Source organism: Mauremys reevesii, linkage group 15 (genome assembly GCF_016161935.1).
Source record: "Mauremys reevesii isolate NIE-2019 linkage group 15, ASM1616193v1, whole genome shotgun sequence".
NCBI lineage: Eukaryota > Metazoa > Chordata > Testudines > Geoemydidae > Mauremys > Mauremys reevesii.
In genome coordinates, this window is record NC_052637.1 from 16,620,202 (window position 1) to 16,639,890 (window position 19,689).

The 19,689-nt window shown below is 50.8% G+C and overlaps 1 protein-coding gene across 6 annotated transcripts in view; it reads right to left on the reverse strand.

The window, feature by feature from the left end:
- Nucleotides 1-3,843, reverse strand: part of LOC120382991 (zinc finger protein 665-like) — a 42,878-nt gene extending 39,035 nt beyond the window's left edge. For 4 of the 6 annotated variants that reach the window (XR_005588316.1, XR_005588315.1, XM_039500539.1 and 1 more), the window contains exons 1-3: nt 3,593-3,843; nt 2,172-2,294; nt 1,463-1,575 (exon numbers count right to left, since the gene is read on the reverse strand). Coding sequence is in view for 4 of the 6 variants with exons in the window: in XM_039500539.1 (XP_039356473.1) it covers nt 1,463-1,496 (34 nt within the window). In the remaining 2 variants the exon portion in view is untranslated. Of the gene's footprint in view, nt 1-1,462; nt 1,576-2,171; nt 2,298-3,592 lie in introns of all 6 variants that reach the window. The other 2 variants (XM_039500537.1, XM_039500538.1) reach the window with 2 other exon arrangements.
- Nucleotides 3,844-19,689: the final 15,846 nt, after the last annotated feature.

A 19,689-nucleotide genomic window follows, 5' to 3' on the forward strand; every position in this document is an offset into this window, starting at 1 on the left:
TGGAGGCTGGATAGTCATCTCTCTTGGATGGTTTAGATACAACAAATCCTGCATCTTGGCAAGGGGTTAGACTGGATGACCCTTGTGGTCCCTTCTGACCATATGGCTCTATGATTCTATGACACCAAGTGACTCCAATGCAGGTACCCCAGGGTGGGGGAGAGGCGAGCCAGGCTCAGGAGATGATCAGACGTTCTTATCTGCTGACATCTGCACAAAATGCTCCATTCTTTGGTTGTCACCGTACGGACTGTGGCTGCACCATGTTTGGCGAAGGGCCTGAGTCTGTTGACACTCTTCACGCTGGCTGCCTGTTCACTGCTACGGACATTTGTCTGCTTTAGTACATGCAATTACATGCTCTGTCCTACTTGGGAGCCTAACATCAGGCTCCTAAATCCCTATTTTGGGTCCTGAATGGGCAGCCTTATTGTCACTCACTTCTCTTTCTCTTGCCCAGCCCCAAATCCAGACAGGTGTGTTTAGAGTCCACATGGATTTAGAAGCCTCACTTTATGTCTCCGGGTTTCAACATTAAGGCTAAAGTGCTGCTCTTACACCTTGTGGGCCAGCTCCCCAGCTGGGATTAATGGGCCAGAGCTCCACTGGAGTCAATGGGGCCAGATTCCCAGCTGCCGTCCCTCAGCCAAAGCTCTGTTAGAGTCAGTGGGGCCAGACCCCAGCTGGGGTCAATGGGCCATAGCTCCATTGGGTCAATGGGGCCAGATCCCCAACTGGTGTAAATCAGTGTTGCCTTGTTGACTTGAATGGATTATGCTAATTTGCACAAACTGTGTGTATTGGGTGTCTGGTCATGGCTTATCCACTGGGAACGCCAGGCGTCTGTGGTACTGTGCCCCCTATAGGAGAATCAGGGATTTACAACCCAGAGATGAAACAACAGCTAAGGTAAAGAACAAATAATAAGCCACTACTAGCCTACTGATTGTTAGTGTGTTCTAGTATAATGTCGATCCCCCAGCTGCAATCAGGACCACATCGTGCAGGATGCTGCCTAGACACAGACACACGGTGAGACACAGTCCCTGCCCAGAAGAGTGGATCCTCTAATTAGAGAAGACAAAGGATGGCAGAAGAAACAGAGTCACAGAGAAGGATCAGGATGTGCCCAGAGTCCCACAGCAGGGCCCAGAAAAGAATCCAGGTGCCCTCAACCCCAGCCTCTCTCCTCGGGGCCCAGGTCCTCTCTGAAGAGGCAGCTTGTTCTGGGAAGATGTGTATAAAAATGAACCTGGAAATGCAGCTCTGCTGCCCCATGGAAGGCCCTGGGCATGCAGAGCTCAGCACCGCTGATGTGGGAGGACATGCGGAGGGGACCACCTCCCCTACACAGGTTCTGGAGACGATGGGGCTGACCAAGGGACCAGGGAAGGGCCATGATCAGAAGCTGAGCCGGGCACTTCCCATGCCTCCTGGAAAGCAGCATGGGCAGGATCCTTACCCAGCGAGATCACGTTCTCGTAGTTCTCCTGCATGGCGAACCTGCAGGGGGCCCTGCGGTGAGATGTGCCTCTCGGTGGAATACACAGCCGCCTCCTCAAAGGTCACCAGCTCCTGAAACAGTCAGAGACCTCCCTGAGTCAGAACCTGCTGCCCCAGCCACAATCTCCCCAGCCCAGTCACAGCTCTCCTCTACTAGAGGCGATCCCCACTGCACAGTGACACGGCGGCATGACCACATTCATTCCTCTGCCAAACCGCTGCCTCGTCCATGTCCCCGGTCTGCTCCTTTGCGTTGTGTTTCCCCCACCCCGGGGGTGAATTGGCCCCAGCTGCTACACTGGGACACAGTGAAAGGGAAAGGCATGCACAGACTGACAGCGATGAAATGGGAATGTTCTGCGAGATTTTCATGGCTCAGTTTCCCTCTGTACTTTGCATCACTTCTCAGCTGTGGGGAGGGGATGAAGTTTGCTCTCAGGGCAGGACTAAGAGACTCAGGTGTTAGTGTGAGTCGTCATGGACTGCATGGGTCATTAAAAGGCCGACCCATCACAATGGAAAACACAAGAAAACGATGGAAAACCCTAATGGGCTGCACATCGACACCTCACAACCAGCCACCCAGAGAAAAGAGTTGGACCGAGCCTCGCAGCAGGACTAGGAGTTGACCAGCAGGGCATGGAGCAGGATATTCTGGGAGAAGTTACCTTTGCTTCTCCGTGCTAACTTCAGGACTTCCAGGGCTGTGTTCAGGAGAATAACCAACCCTGCTCCGGTTTGAAAATACTGCTTGGGTGTCACTGCAAATCCTGCATGAGGTGCGCTGGGCCCTGCTGAGTGGACAGAGACGAAGCCCTGGCTGGGATGATTTAGTTGGGGATTGGTCCTGCTTTGAGCAGGGAGTTGGACTAGATGACCTCCTGAGGTCCCTTCCAACCCTGATCTTCTATGATTCTATGACAGGTCTCTGCCCAGGAGCCTGGCTCATCTGCACTCGGATGTGCAGCAGGGAGGCTGGAGCCCAGAGGCTCAGCCTGGGAGGAAGTGAGACTCTGAAGGATGAGTGGGACCCCCTGGGGGTCTGGCCACTGAAGGGCTCCTACAAGGAACTGTTGAAAAGCTGGGGCGTAGCACCGGTCCCGTAGATCTGTGACACCGAGTACAGCAGCTAAGGCACTAGGGCGTATGGCAGGGCCGAGGGGTGGCGCTCGGGATGCAGCAAAGGGAAGCTGTGGAGGCAGCCAGCTGTAATTGTAGGGGAAAGAGGAGGCTGGTAAGAGGCAAGGGCTGCCCTATAGAGCTGCCTCCAGTGAGGCAGAGGGCTGGCTCCAAATAGCAGCTACAAATGTGAATTCCCCCATTGGCTGCAGTTCAGCTCTCTCCAGCTCAGCTGGAAGCAAATTTGGATCCCTCGCACCTCCATGAAGCATGGGGAAGAGGGCGGATGGAGTAGGTTCCAGGAAGGACTTTGGTCCATTTCTCACCCCAGTTCCCCCAGGGCCTTTCCCTGCAGACAGACCGGCTAGACTCTGATGCTGGGAAAACCCTGGCTCACTTTATTCCAGCACAGATCCAGCCCCTTCCACCGGGACCAAACCACCCAGACATGGGTACCCCCCTCCCAGGCACAGAGCCTCCTAGCCAAGTGCAGAACCAAAGGAGCCGGTCTGGGGGATCCCCCGACACTGTCCCCAGGGCAGCGCATCCCCCCAGCAGCGCCGGCACCAGGCAGAGGCGGGAACTGGCTTTTCCTCTCCCTGCCCCTCCCCTTCTCCCCAGGAAAGTCCATGTGCCCCGGGGTGCTGCAGGGAATGGGGCTGGGCAGGGCTGGGAGCCGGGAACCTCCCTCCCCACTGATCGCTCCTGCTGCCCCTGCCAGGCTCTGCCCCTGTCTCCCTCCCGCCCCCTCCCCTCGGGCTGGGAGACTCGGTCCCTGGCCCGGCCCGTTCGCTCGGCTCCTGCAGGCGCTCAGGGGGGCAGAGCCGGGGGGTGGGGAGGGTCAGGGCGGGCAGCAGCTCTGGGACTCGCAGACCCCCTGGGAGCAGAGCTGGGGCGGGGGGGGGGGGGCTTTGGTGCAGAGTCACTTTCCTGCCCGGCCCCAGCCCTTCCCCCGGGTCTCTCCCCTCACCTGCAGGCTCCGGCTCAGGGGCTGGTGGCGGCAGAGCCCGGGGCTGCCCCAGGGGCTGGTTCCAGCCCCCGCAGAGAGTACCCCCGGCTGGGCACCGAGGGCGGTTAGTGCAGGTCTCTCCCCGCATACACCCCGCTGGGGAGCAGCAGCGGCACAACCTGGGCTCCCGGCTCACTATGGATGCAGCAGCCACAGTGCGACCTGGGAAGTGCAACCCCGGATACAATGAGCAGAAAGAGAGACAGAGAACAGCTTCCCCTCCCGCGCCACATCCAGAGCCCTCTGCTGGTAACAGCTGATGGAATCCAGGCCCTCCCCCCCACTCCTTCCCGAGGAAGAAATTGGGCACACGAACCAAGCCGCTTTTTAAAAGTGCAACAGCAGGGGGTTGTGGGGGGAACTAGGCAGAACTCTAACAGAGAGGCAGAGAGAGCCGCTGTGGGATTAATGCTGCTCCTCTGACTGTACCAAAGCCCCTGGTTCAGTGTTAGACAAAAGCCTTTCCTAGCACTCTTTGCCCTGGTCGCAGGACAGTACCAAAAATTGCTGCACCCTAAGTACAGCTAGCATGACCCAGCAGCAGGTCCAAGAAAGAAACCAACAGGACTCCACTGGCCATCACATACAATCCCCAGCTAAAATCCCTCCAACGCATCATCAGGGATCTACAACCCATCCTGGACAATGATCCCACACTTTCACAGGCCTTGGGTGGCAGGCCAGTCCTCGCCCACAGACAACCTGCCAACCTGAAGCATATTCTCACCAGTAACTGCACACCGCACCATAGTAACTCAAACTCAGGAACCAATCCATGCAACAAACCTCGATGCCAACTCTGCCCACATATCTACACCAGCGACACCATCACAGGACCTAACCAGATCAGCCACACCATCACCGGTTCATTCACCTGCACGTCCACCAATGTAATATATGCCATCATATGCCAGCAATGCCCCTCTGCTATGTACATCGGCCAAACTGGACAGTCTCTACGGAACAGGATAAATGGACACAAATCAGATATTAGGAATGGCAATATACAAAAACCTGTAGGAGAACACTTCAACCTCCCTGGCCACACAATAGCAGATCTTAAGGTGGCCATCCTGCAGCAAAAAAATGTCAGGACCAGACTTCAAAGAGAAACTGCTGAGCTTCAGTTCATCTGCAAATTTGACACCATCAGCTCAGGATTAAACAAAGACTGTGAATGGCTTGCCAACTACAGAACCAGTTTCTCCTCTCTTGGTTTTCACACCTCAGCTGCTAGAAGAGGGCCTCATCCTCCCTGATTGAACTAACCTCATTATCTCTAGCCTGCTTCTTGCTTGCTTATATATACCTGCCCCTGGAAATTTCCACTACATGCATCCAGGGGCGGCTCTACGATTTGCGCTGCCCCAAGCAGGGTGGTCGCCTGCGGATGCTCCACCGAAGCCACGGGACCAGCAGACCTTCCGCAGGCACGTCTGCGGGAGGTCCAGCGGAGCCACGGGACCAGCGGCCCCTCTGCAGGCATGCCTGCGGGAGGTCCAGCGGAGCCACCTGCCGCCCTCCCGCTGGGACGCCGCCCCAAGCGCGCGCTTGGCGCGCTGGGGTCTGGAGCCGGCCCTGCATGCATTTGACGAAGTGGGTATTCACCCACGAAAGCTCATGCTCCAAAACATCTGTTAGTCTATAAGGTGCCACAAGACTCTTTGCTGCTTTTACAGATCCAGACTAACACGGCTACCCCTCTGATACCAGCAGCAGGTGTGAGAAATTGGGACACTTTTTTTGCAGAGGCTGGGGTGGATATAGTTGCAAAGCCCCTAATATCGGGTCGGTCCCGATAATTACAGCCCTGCACGGATACACAATTTGTATCCACATCTGATCTGCAAATATGGTCCTCGGATATAAAGCGGATAGCCTCAGATTTGCAGGGCTCTATTGATACTATCAGGACGTCTGCTCACCCCGTGGCTAAAGGAGGGTTTGCATGCACAAGCAGCAGGAAGCCTCTTAGGGTTGCCAGTTGTGGTTGAACGTATTTCTGGAGGTTCCATCACACAGGGCCGGATTAACCTTTTGTGGGGCTGGCACCAAACATATTTGTGGGGTCCCATGTGGGCAAAGGAGCATGGTGTGGGGAGGTCTGTCGGTCCCCAGAGCAAGGGGCCAGCCAGGGGCAATGAGGCATAGCATGGTGGGGCCAGCCCTGCTTCACCCAGCCCAGTGCAAGGGCATTGTACAAATCGGCAGTTGCCAGATGCACACTGGCCTGCCCAGCCCTGTGCTGCCAGCGTGCCCCTTCCCCTCAGGGCTGAGCCCATGCCGTGCCACACAGCCCCCAACTCCCTATGCCCAGCATCCCCCGAAACTGCTATGCCCAGGAGCCCCACACACAGACCTTCCACCACAAATGCACGTGGCCTGCACACCACCACCCCTGCCCAGCACCCCCACACACAGCCGCACCACTACTGTCCAATGCACTTCCCCACAGCCCACCACCACAACTACACAGCACTCACTCAGATCCCCCACTGCCCCGCATCCCAGCACACAGACCTCCCCCACTGTCCCCCAAGAGACCCCCTACTGGCCAGCAGCCCCCAACACACCTCCAGAGACCCACTCCCTCACACCCTGCTCCTAGCCACACTCACCGGCCCTGCTGGAAGGTGACAGCGTCTGCCAGGCAGAGCTGGCAGCACGGCCAGGGCCAGTCCAGTGCCAGTCCAATGCCAGGGCAGGGAATCACTCCAGGGTCTCGGGAGTGGCACAATTAGCCAGGCTAGCATCTGTCCCTACTCTGGCCAGACTCCCTCAGGACCCTCTTGCCTGGAGATAGGCTGACCATATGTCCCTGTTTGGCCAGAACAGTTCCCTTTTTAAGCTCTGTCCCAGCCATCCTGACTTTTTTTTTTTGACAAAAACGGGCTTTTATCCCGTTTGTTCTTTCCAATTGGTCAATTGGCAAAAGCAAATGAACAAATGCCCAGTTTACCAAAAGTCCGGTGTGCCCCCGTAGCGAGGATGGAGGAACGTGTGTGTGGGGGTGGTGATGTGAGGTGTTAGGCAGCAGGGCTTGGGGGGTCAGCCCCAGCCCCAAGTAGAATGGAGCTTGGGGAGGTTAGGGACCAGCCCAGCCCTTGGCAGCAGTGTGGGAAGCTGGGGGAAGGAAGGGATCAGCCCCTGTCCTGGCAGCGGCATGTGGAGCTCAGGGGGCTCAGCCTAGGGTGACCAGAGAGCAAGTGTGAAAAATCGGGACAATGGATGGGGGGTAATAGGAGCCTATATAAGAGAAAGGCCCAAATATCAGGACTGTCCCTATAAAATCAGGACATCTGGTCACCCTAGGTCAGCCCCAGTGGCTGATTTAGAGTTAGTGGGGCCTTGTGCTCAGCTTCATTTTTGGGGTCCCCCCTTGGGACCCAGCCAAGAAAAAGAACATCCTCCTATTTTCCTCCCCCCCCCCCGACACGTTTTTCGTTCTTTTTTCTTCATCCTCCTCCTATAAGTAATAGGAAGTAAATGAAAATAAAATGAGGTACCTTGACTGTTTTTGTAGTCTAACTTATTTTTCCACAGACCACTTGAAAATCGCTGGGGGTCTCGGCGACCATTTAATGATCTTTCCAAATATTGTTTGTACCGTGAGCTAACTATTGTAAAGTGCTTTGGATAAGACCGCTTTATAATTTTTTTTTAAACATTAGGGTGTGGAGTCTGGCCAGGATTTAGGGTGCAGGAGGGGCTTCAGGGCTGGGGGTGCAGGGTCTGGGAGGGAGTTAGGGTGTGGGAGGGGGCTCTGAGCTGGGGCAGGAGGTTGGGGTGTGGAGCACTTACCTGGGGCAGCTCCCATTTGGTGCGAGGGGTGCAGGTGGGGATGTGGGGAGTCAGGGAGGGCAGGGGGCTGAGGGGGTAGGGGGTGTGGGGTGTTCCAGGAGTCAGGGAGGGCAGGGGGCTGGGAGTGTGTGAGGGGTGCAGGAGTCAGGGCTGGGAGTGTGTGAGGGGGGTGCAGGAGTCAGGGAGGGCAGGGGCTGGAGTGTGTGAGGGGGTGCAGGAGTCAGGGCTGGGAGTGTGTGAAGGGGGTGCAGGAGTCAGGGAGGTCAGGTGGCTGGGGTGATGTGAGTTCCACAGGTTAACTGTGAAGAAATACTTTGTTTTAAATCTGCTGCCTATCAATTTCATTGGGTGACTCATAGCTCTTGTGTTAAGGGAAGGAGTCAATAACACATCCTTATTCAATTTTTCCCCATGATTCATGATTTTGTAGACCTCTTTTAGCCATCTCCCCTTTTAGTCATCTCTTTTCCAAGATGAAAAGGCCCAATCTTTTTAATTTCTCCTCGTATGGCAGCTGTTCCATACCCCTAATCATTTCTGTTGCCCTTCTCTGTACCTTTTCCAATTCCAGTTCCAATTTTTTTGTGATAGGGCGACCACATCTGCACACAGTATTAAAGATGTGGATGTACCATGGATTTATGTAGAGGCAATATGATATTTTCTGTCTTATTAACTATCTCTTTCTTAATTATTCTCAACATTTTGTTCACTTTTTGACTGCCGCTGCACATTGAGTGGATGTTTTTAGTGAACTACCCACGATGACTCCAAGATCTCTTTCTTGATAGGTAACAGCTAATTTAGACCCCATCATTATATATGTATAGTTGGGATTATATTTTACCATGTGCATTCATTTGCATTTATCAGCACTGAATTTTCATCTGCCAGACACCCAGTTTTGTGAGATCCCTTTGTAACTTTTTGCAGTCAGCTTTGGACTTAACTATCTTGAGTAATTTTGGCATAAGCTTTCGTGGGTAAAAAAATGCACTTCTTCAGCTGCATGGAGTAAAAATTATAGATACAGACATAAATATACTGGCACATGAAGAGAAGGGAGTTACCTTACAAGTTGAGAACCAATGCTGACAAGGCCAATTCAGTCAGGGTGGATGTGGTTCACTCCCAATAACTGATGAGGAGGTGTCAATCCCAAGAGAGGGAAAATTGCTTTTGTAGTGAGCCAGCCACTCACTGTAGCTCTGCAGTTTCTCTTTGAAGTCTGTTTTTGAAGTTTTTTGTTGAAAGATGGCTACTTTTAAACCTGTTATTGAATGTCCAAGGAGATTGAAGTGTTCTCCTACTGGTTTTTGTATGTTATGTTGTATGTTGATTTTGTCCTCACCCACAACCATTTCAGATTCGGCGACCTTCAAGTCAGCGGCACTGCTATGAGTATCCACATGGCCTCAGAGTATGCCAACATTTTTATGGCTGATTTAGAACAACGCTTCCTCAGCTTTTGTTCCCTAGCACCCCTCCTCTACTTGTGCTACATTGATTACATCTTCATCATATGGACCCACGGGAAGGAGTCCCTTGAAGAATTCCACCTGGATTTCAACAATTTCCACCACACCATCACCCCACCATCAATCTCAGCCTGGACCAGTCCATGCAAAAGATCCATTTCCTGGACTCTATACTGGAAACCTACTGACTGATGTACTTACCTACATGCCTCCAGCTTCCATCCAGGACACATCACACAATCCATTGTCTACAGCCAGGCCCTAAAATACAACCGCATTTGCTCCAATCCCTCAGACAGAGACAAACACCTTCAAGATCTTTATCATTCTTAAAACTACAGTATCCACCTAGGGAAGTGAGGAAACAGATTGACAGAGCGAGACGGGTACCCAGAAGTCACCTACTACAGGACAGGCCCAACAAGGAAAATAACAGAGCACCACTGGCCATCATGTACAGCCCCCAGCTAAAACCTCTTCAGCACATCATCAAAAATCTACAGCCTATCCTGGAAAATGATCCCTCACTCTCATGGACCTTGGGAGGCAGGCCAGTCCTTGCTTACAGACAGCCCCCCAACCTGAAGCAAATACTCACCAGCAACTACACACCACACCATAGAAACACTAACCCAGGAATCAATCCCTGTAACAAACCCCATTGCCTACTCTGTCCCCATATCTACTCTAGCGATACCATCAGAGGACCCAGTCATATCAGCCGCACCATCAGAGGCTCATTCACCTACACATCTACTAATGTGATATATGCCATCATGTGCCAGCAATGCCCCTCTGCCATATACATTGGCCAAACCGGACAGTCTCTACGTAAAAGAATAAATGGACACAAATCAGACATCAGGAATGGTAACATACAAAAGCCAGTAAGAGAACACTTCAATCTCCCTGGACATTCAGAGAAACTTCAGAGCTACAATTCATTTGCAAACTTAAATTAAATTTTTGGAGAGTGGTGGGGACAACTTCCTGGTACAAGTGCTGCAGGAACCGACTAGGGGCCATGCTCCTCTTGACCTGCTGCTTACAAACAGGGAAGAATTAGTAGGGGAAGTAGAAGTGGGTGGCATCCTAGGCCAGTGGTCTCCAAACTTTTTTGATTGTGCACCCCTATCAGTAAAAAAATTTTGAGCACCCCCCGCCCCCCGCCATGCCGGGTCTACCATTTTTGCCAAAATAAAAAAAAAAAAAAGCCACTCAGACTCCCGCCCGAACTGATGAAGCAAAAAAGAAATAGCACTTTTCCTGCTGCACACCTCCAAGGATCCTCGCGTGCACCCCACTTTGGAGACCACATCCTAGGCAACAGTGACCATGAGATGGTTGAGTTCAGGATCCTGACAAAAGGAAGAAAGGAGAGTAGCAAAATATGGACCCTGGACTTCAGAAAACCAGACTTACACTCCCTTAGGGAACTGATGGGCAGGATCCTCTGGGAGGCTGTTATGAGTGGGAAAGGAGTCCAGGAGAGCTGGCTGTATTCTAAAGAAGCCTTATTGACAGCGCTGGAACAAACCATCCTGAAGTGCAGAAAGAATAGCAAATATGGCAGGCGACCAGCTTAGCTTAACAGTGAAATCTTCGGTGAGCTTAAACTCAAAAAGGAAGCTTACAAGAAGTGGAAATTTGGACAAATGATTAGGGAGGAGTATAAAAATATTGCTAGAGCATGCAGGGGTATAATCAGGAAAGCCAAGCACAATTGGAGTTGCAGCTAGCAAGGGATGGGAAGAGTAACAAGAAGAGTTTCTACAGGTATGTTAGCAACAAAGAAGAAGGTCAGGGAAAGTGTGGGACACTTACTGAATGGGGGAGGCAAAATAGTGACAGATGATGTGGAAAATGCTGAAGTACTCAATGCTTTTTTTGCCTCGGTCTTCACAGACAAGGTCCTAGACTGCTGCACTGGGCTATACAGTATGGGGAGGAGGTCAGCAGCCCTCAGTGGTGAAAGAACAGGTTAAGGACTATTAGAAAAGCTGGACATGCACAAGTCCATGGGTCCAGATCTAATGCATCCAAGGGTGCTGAGGGAGTTGGCTGATGTGATTGTAGAGCCATTGGCCATTATCTTTGAAAATTCATGGTGGTCAGGGTCCCAGATGATTGGAAAAAGGCAAAGATAGTGCCCATATTTTAAAAAGGGGGAAAAAAAGAACCCGGGAAACTACAGACCAGTCAGCCTCACTTCAATCCCTGGAAAAATCATGGAGCAGATCCTCAAGGAATCCATTTTGAAGCACTTGGAGGAGAGGAAGGTGATCAGGAACAGTCAACATGGATTCACCAAGGGCAAGTCATGCCTGACCAACTTGATTGCCTTCTGTGATGAGATAACTGGCTCTGTGGATATGGGGAAAGTGGTAGATGTGATATATCTTGACTTTAGCAAAGCTTTTGATACGGTCTCCCACAGTATTCTTGCCAGCAAGTTAAAAAAATATGGATTGGATGAATGGACTATAAGGTGGATAGAAAGCTGGCTAGATTGTCGGGCTCAATGGGTAGTGAACAATGGCTCAATGTCTAGTTGGCAGCAAGTATCAAGCGGAGTGCCCCAAGGGTCAGTCCTGGGGCCAGTTTTGTTCGACACCTTTATTAAGGATCTGGATGATGGGATTAATTGCACCTTCAGCAAGTTCTCAGGTGACACTAAGATGGGGGGAGAGGTAGATATGATGGAGGGTAGGGATAGGGTTCAGAGTGACCTAGAAAAATTGAAGGATTGGGCCAAAAGAAATCTGATGAGGTTCAACAAGGACACATGCAGAGTCCTGCACTTAGGAAGGAAGAATCCTATGTACCGCTACAGGCTGGGGACCGACTGGCTAAGCAGCAGTTATGCAGAAAAGGACCTGGGGATGAGAAGATGGATGGATGAGAAGATGGATATGAGTCAGCAGTGTGCCTTCGTTGCCAAGAAGGCCAATGGCATATTGGTCTATATTAGTAGGAGCATTGCCAGCAGATTGGAGGAAGTGATTATTCCCCTTTATTTGGCACTGGTGAGGCCACACCTGGAGTATTGCGTCCAGTTTTGGTCCTCCCACTATAGAAAGGATGTGGACAAATTGGAGAGAGTCCAGCGGAGGGCAACGAAAATAATTAGGAAGCTGGGGCACATGACTTATGAGGAGATGCTGAGGGAACTTGGGTTATTTAGTCTGCAGAAGAGAAGAGTGAGGGGGGATTTGATAGCAGCCTTCAACTATCTGAAGGGGGGTTCCAAAGAGGATGGAGCTCGGCTATTCTTAGTGGTGGCCGATGACAGAACAAGAAACAATGGTATGTGAGAGGTCAAGGTTGGAAATTAGGAAACACTATTTCTCTAGGAGGGTAATGAAGCACTGGAATGGGTTACCTAAGGAGGTGGTGGAATCTCCATCCTTAGAAGCTTTTAAGGCCCGACTTGACAATGCCTTGGCTGGGATGATTTAGTTGGTGTTGGTCCTGCTTTGAGCAGGGGATTGGGCTAGATGACAGAATCACAGAATATCACGGTTAGAAGGGACCTCAGGAAGTAGCCGTGTTAGTCTGTATCCACATAAACAATGAGGCATCTGGTGGCACCTTAAAGACTAACAGATTTATTTGGGCATAAACTTTCTTGGGTAAAAAACCCCACTTCTTGAAATGCATGGAGTGAAAATTACAGCTATAAGCATAAATATACTGACATATGAAGAGAAGGGAGTTACCTTACAAGTGGAGAACCAGTGTTGACAAGGCCAATTCAATCAGGGCGGATGTGGTCCACTCCCAATAATTGATGAGGGGGTGTCAATCCCAAGAGAGGGAAAATTGCTTTTGTAGTGAGCCAGCCACTCCCACTCCCTATTCAAGCCCAAATTAATGGTGTTAATCATAGACTAGAATATTTTTATCTCAGACAGACTTTTACCCCAGTTCCCTAAATGGCCCCCCAAGGATTAAACTCACAACCCTGGGTTTAGCAGGCCAATGCTCAAACCACTGAGCTATCCCTCCCCCTGAAGTCTTTTCCAAACCTAATATTCTAGTCTATGATTCTATGATTAACACCATTAATTTGGGTTTGAATAGGGAGTGGGAGTGGCTGGCTCACTACAAAAGCAATTATCCCTCTCTTGGAATTGACATCCCCTCATCAATTATTGGGAGTGGACCACATTCAGCCTGATTGAATTGGCCTTGTCAACACTGGTTCTCCACTTAATAATGGAGATATACCTATCTCCTAGAACTAGAAGGGACCCTGAAGGGTCATTGAGTCCAGCCCGCTGCCTTCACTAGCAGGACCAACTACTGATTTTGCCCCAGAACCTCAAGTGGCCCCCTCAAGGATTAGAGCTAACAACCCTGGGTTTAGCCGGCCAATGCTCAAACCACTGAGCTATCCCTCCCTTTTCTTCATATACCACTATATTTATGCCTGTATCTGTAATTTTCACTCCATGCATTTGTGGGTAAACTTTTTTTACTCACAAAAGTTTATGCCCAAATAAATCTGTTAGTCTTTAAGGTGCCACCAGACGCCTTATTGTTTATGTGGATACAGACTAACATGGCTACCCCTCTGATACTTGAGTAATTTTGTATCATTTGCAAATTTTGCCACCTCACAGTTTACCCCTTTTTCCAGATTATTTATGAATATGTTGATTAGGACTGGTCACCTGGGGGACACCACTATTTGCCTCTCTACATTCTGACCATTGACCATTTATTCCTACCCTTTGTTGCCTTTTAACTGGAGTGCCTGACAATGCTTTCAGGATCATCTAATGAGCCTTAATTTAATTTAATAACAAGTCCTTTGTTATCTTAATTGCCCAAATTCCCTTCCCCAAGGGCACAAGCTGGGAGCAGCACAGAATTTATCACATTCCACACTCAAGCTCCATCTGGGGTTAGGGTGTGCAGTGTGAGCAGATCTTGGGTACAAAACTTGGCGGGAGGCAGGAAAACAGTTTCTCTGAAACCATGTGAGTGACACTGATTTATACCGGCTCACGAGCTGGGGTGTCCTGTGCCCGGTAGGTTCTCTGCTGCTTGGCTCATGCACGCTTGTCCCACTGTTGCAACACTGAAGAGCAGCAAATCCTGTTGCCGTTGTTGTTCTTGCAATCTTCATCTTTGCAATTTTGTGTGACATCAGAGCTGCCTGGCCCCAGCTCAGGTCAATGGGACCTAGCATCCATTGTCCTGCCTCAACAGAAGAGAGTACATACGTACTTGATCATGCATTCTGCTGGTGTTGTGAGCCCCACCAGCCCTCCTGCTCTGGGTGTGCACAGAGCACTGTACACAGCCACCTCTGCACCCAGTTCTGATGGCACCTACCCTACAGTGCCTGGCATGGCTCCCGGAACCTGAGCACCTATGGACTGGAACGGGGCCTGTCCATTTCATTGACTGCTTCTGTTATTCTGCAATGTGCGAAGAAAGGGATATGCACATCAGGGGTGATGGAAGCTCCCTAAAAGAGGGGGCCACTGGTGCCTGAGCCATGGCTCCACCCCTTTCCCCAAGGCCCCGCCCTCACACTGCCACTTTGCCTGAGGTCCCATCTTTGCATCACCCCTTCCCCTGAGGCCCTGTCCTCACGCTGTCTCTTCCCCCCAAGACCCCACCCCTGCTCTCTCCTCTCTGCCCCCCCCCACAACACTCCCCTTTATGTCTGGTAAAAAGTGGGATGACATGACTGACCCACTTTTAAAAATGATGGAGCCACGGCCCCATCTCCCCACTCCCCCCTATTCTGGCACCCCTGATGCACACCAGCTATGCCCCTGCATTTCCAGCTGCCAGGCTGTGGTGGTGGAGGGCACAGTTTCCCCAAGTCACTTCCAGATGAGCTCGGGGACTAAAGGAGAGGATTTAGAGAAGAGCCACAAGACTGATTAAAGGGTTGGAAAACAGGCCTGACAGTGAGAGATGCCAGGAGCTTCATCTGTTTCTCTTAACAAAGAGAAGGTTATGGGGTGTGTGACATTGCACTCTATAATGCTTTATAAAAATATGTTTATATGTGTGAATATGATGTAACTGGAATATGCTTTATGCAAAAAGTCTCTTGTAAAGTATCATTACAAAGCTTATAATCTACTGAGTGTGTTCATCCTATTTGTATGTATGTATCATTCTTGTATCTAAAACTAGAAATATGAAGTATAACTCTGAAGTCCTATTGTAATTATGCAAAGTGTGGGCCATTAATGGTGGCTTGGAATCTGGATGGCTCCCATTAACTAGGACAATTGGTTGTGAATGGCTCTGTTTACTTGCAAAACTTCCTGGGTACCTGCAGACCAGTGCTTCCTGGGTACCTGCAGACCATGTGATCATGTCACCTGAACTGGAATCCATCTTTAACCTGGTGCTTTTCCATTTAGAAGGAGGGGTGGGAACCCAGAGAGAGACAAAGGATTCCCGCATTGTGCCAAAGCTATAAAAGGGGGTGGAACAGAACAAAGAGGGCTGCCAGTCATGAATAAAACCCCTAGTTACCACCTGAGCTGGAGCTAACAAGGATTTTACCGGGGAAAGGATTGGGCCCAGACTAGGAAAGAGTCTAGTCTGTGAAAGAGGCTTATTGGAACATCTCTGAGGGTGAGATTTCATCTGTAATCAATTTTTTAATGTATTAGGCTTAGACTTGCGTGTTTTGTTTTATTTTGCTTGGTAACTTACTTTGTTCGGTCTGTTATTACTTGGAACCACTTCAATCCTACTTTTTATACTTAATAAAACCACTTTTGTTTATTAATTAACCCAGAGCAAGTGTTTAATACTTGGGGGAGCAAACATCTGTGCATTTCTCTCTGTCAGTGTTATAGAGGGTGGACAATGTATGAGTTTACCCTCTATAAGCTTTATACAGAGTAAAACAGATTTATTTGGGGTTTAGGTTCCCAGAAAGAGTAAATACTGGGTGCTGGGAAAGTCCCTGTTGACTGAGAAGCCCCTGGGCTAAGTGAATCTTAGTTTCTGTGAACTGCAGGGTGGTGTGGCCCAGCCTCTGGGTCTGTGCTGGAGCCGACTGGTGTGTCTAGCTCAGCAAGACGGGAGTGGAGGGAAGCCTTTTCTGTCAGGGAGGTTTGTTCTCAGTGGTATCCCATCACATCTAGTGACAGTCTTGAGGGAGCTTCTGTGACCCAACCCATCACAGGTTGACTTGATCACAGTCTGTCAGTAGCTACAGCGGGAAGAGAAGTGTGATCATTATGGACTCTTCAGTCTAGCAGACAAAGCTACCACAAGATCCAATGGCTGGAAGCTGAAACAAGACAGATTCAGATAAGAAATAAAAAGTACATTGTTAGCAGGGAGGGTGATTAACCATTGGGACAAGAGAGCAAAGGTCATGCTGGGTTCTTCATCAGCAGCAATTTCTACGTTGGTTGGATGTGTGTAAGCAGAGTCAAAATGAGCTCTCCCCTGACATCTGGTGGTGAGCTGTGGAAAAGAACTTCAGGGGCTGATCTCGTTTGCATGGGCACACCCACCCTGCCTAGCGTGATGGAGGGCTTACCCAAATGGTCACTTTGGCTGCTGTGGGATCCCCAGTCTCTTTGTTATTGGGGCAGGAGTAATAAAGTGTTGCTATCCTGGATATGTGAACCAAGGACAGTAGAACTGTACTTGGCAGTTTATGATGGAGGGACTCGCCCTCAACTAAGTGGCACTTGCCAGGCAAGGGACATGGGTTCTAAAGCCCGCTACTGGGGCTGTTTGTTTGTTTGGCGAGCTTTGCTGCAGCACTTTGACCACTGGTCTCTACATGGTGTAATTTTTCAGAGCATGGCTATACTTGTAGATATAGAGCACTTTGAGTTAAGCTAGCCTTTGTAGTGTGCTGTAGGGAAAGCACTCTAGTGTGTCCATGCTGTGTGTATGTGGTGGAAAGGAGCAGGGCAGGCACCAGTACAGCAAGCAGGTGCTTGGGGTGGCAAAGGAGAAGGTCCTGCAGTGGAGCTGTCCCCCATTGCTTGGGGTGGCAAAAACCCTGGTCCTGGCCCTGGGAGAGAGAGTGGGTTTTTGGGGGGCTGAGCGCATGTCAGCATGCTGCCTTGTAAGTTCAGACAGCAGCAGACCTCTCCCTCCCCGGCCTCTCTCACACACATAGCATTCCACAGTAATGGTTGCGTTGTCCCAGAGCAGATAAGCAGCTGGCTGTCAGAAACAGAGCTTTCAAAGGGCATATCTGCATTCTTCAAGTGATTACAAAACAATGGTAAGAGTGGCTACTTGATTTAAAGGGATTATGAGACGTTTCCAGAGGCTGATCAGAGTATAGTAATGCAACACCTCGTCCACACTGGTGCCGCTGCAGTCCATTGGGGGCACAGCAAATGTTATTCTGCTCTCTGAGGTGGAGTACCAGCAGCGCTGTAGCCGTGGAGTCAGAGCGCTCTATGTGCCTTATCAGTGTGGATGGGTAGTAAGCTAGGGCGCCCAGGGCTCCTTTATAGCAACGTAACTCACAAGTGTGCCAAGCCCTCAGTTAGGAGTCTTATTAGGTGCTGCAGAGCTGAAATCACTACAGAGCTGAAGTTACTGAGAGCTGAAATCACTGAGAGCTGTATTAAGTTGGGGGGGGGGCTGAAGACAAATTGGTGAATAGGTAGTGGAGAGGCGTGGCCAGCAGGATGGTTGGTGGAGAGGCGCAGCTGCCGGTGAAGACTTCAGCAGAACCCCACAGAGAGGTGTGGCAATCAGCAGAGCATGTAAGCTGCCCCCATACTTCCCACCACCACCTCCACCCAGGATGGGAGGTAAACTCTGCAGATGAACTTCTTAACTCTGGGGGCTGCACTGACCAAGGACAGAAACTGTGGGTGGAGGTGACTGTTGGGTTGCTGGACTTAAGACCCTGAGGGGAAAAGGACACTGCCAAACTTACTTGGGGGTGGGTCTTTTGCTCATGGTTTGTGTTATGAATCCTGGTTGTGGTGTTTCCCTAACATAATGCCGCATTATTTCCCTCCTTTATTAAAAGGCTTTTGCTAGACTCAGACTCTGTGCTTGCGAGAGGGGAAGTATTGCCTCTTAGAGGTGCCCAGGGGGGTGGTATGTAATTGTCCCAGGTCACTGGGTGGGGGCTCGAGTGGGTTTTGAATTGTGTTATTGAAACGGAACCCCTGAATCCGGCCCTTGTTGCTGCCAACTCTGATGGGCAGGGGTTACATGTGTTTCTGAAAGATCTGATCTAAATCAAGCAGGAATTCACGCAGAGGAGCCCATGGTCCTGTCTATCCTTGAACTGTATGACTCTAGGCCTGGGTGCTGTGGGGAGAACACTTCTGCCTGGTAATAAGGGAGGCCAGGAGAGGGACTGGATGACTTTAAGGCATTTGCTCAATGGTTTTGAATCAGCATTTTTAAGTTATTGTTGTTGCTTTTTCTCTTGCTGGGGTATTTTTTGGCCTTGATCTGTAGCTGACTGAATGGATTCCCCCTCACACAAGGCATCCTTGGGGACTGAACCCGGACCAAAGAGCATGCGGCTCAATGCCAACAGCTAAAAGCTGGATTGTCATTGGCTTTGCAGCCATGGACAGCTAGTGATATTACTGGTGCTGCACCACTGTAGACCTGAGCCTCTGAGCAGGGGGCTGGAGCAGCCCTACTTCCTCTGTGGGTCAAGCTAGAGTGGGGAACACTTAGGCCTGGTCTACACTAAGGGCGGGGGTTGAACTAGGGTACGCAAGCTCAGCTACGCGAATAGCGTAGCTGAACTCGAAGTACCCTAGTTCGACTTACTTACCTGTCCAGACGCGGCGGGGTCGAACTCCGTGGCTCCAAGGTTGACTCCGCCACCGCCGTTCGCGGTGGTGGAGTTCTGGAGTCGACCGGAGCGCGCGGGGAGTTCGAACTATCGCGATTAGATGCAATAGTTTGAACTCGGAGAAGTCGAACTCACCGCGTCGACCCGCATGGTGAGTATGGACCTGCCCTTAGAATTCACTGTGCAGCTACCTTCTCTCTTCGGGTCCCAGAGATGGCAGTCACCCAGCCCTGGGTCAGGAAGGGCCTCATCCTTCTAGCCCCCTCCCTGTGGCCCTTAGTAGCCCTTCCTCACCTAACGCAGTGGGGGAGACAGGGAAGGAGGAAGAGGTGCAGGAGCACTGTGCAGACGGAATTGATGGGGGGGAGGTTCGCCCTGCATCTGGGCAGCTTGGGTTGAGTATCATTTAACGCCGTGTTTCTTGGCCTTTCCAAGGGAGCGACCCCCCCCCGCCCCTAGTTCAGGTCAAACATTGTCACCAATGGAGGAGGGGGGGGGGAGGGATAGCTCAGTAGTTTGAGCATTGGCCTGCTAAACCCAGGGTTGTGAATTCAATCCTTGAGGGGGCCACCTAGGGATCTGGGGCAAAATCAGTACTTGGTCCTGCTAGTGAAGGCAGGGGGCTGGACTCAATGACCTTTGAAGGTCCCTTCCAGTTCTAGGAGATTGGTATATCTCCAATTATTACCCTTTTTTTATTACCACCCTCCTTACATTTACTGTACAAGTAGAAAAATGTGTTGGTGATGAGCCTGTTGCAGAGAGGAGCTGGCTAGTGCAGTTGGTTGCAGAACCCACCAGGCATTCAGGGAACACTCTGCTGGGATTGTCTCTGCCCTGTGCTCAGGGGCTGGTTTCTCCATCCTGCATAGCCTCCACACCCACCCCTCTTAGTCCTGCCCTTTGCTTTCCCTTCAGCCTAGCCCATCCGAACTAGCTTCCTTGCCAAACCCATGGCACTAACAGGCTGTTTGCTCCCATCCCGTTGC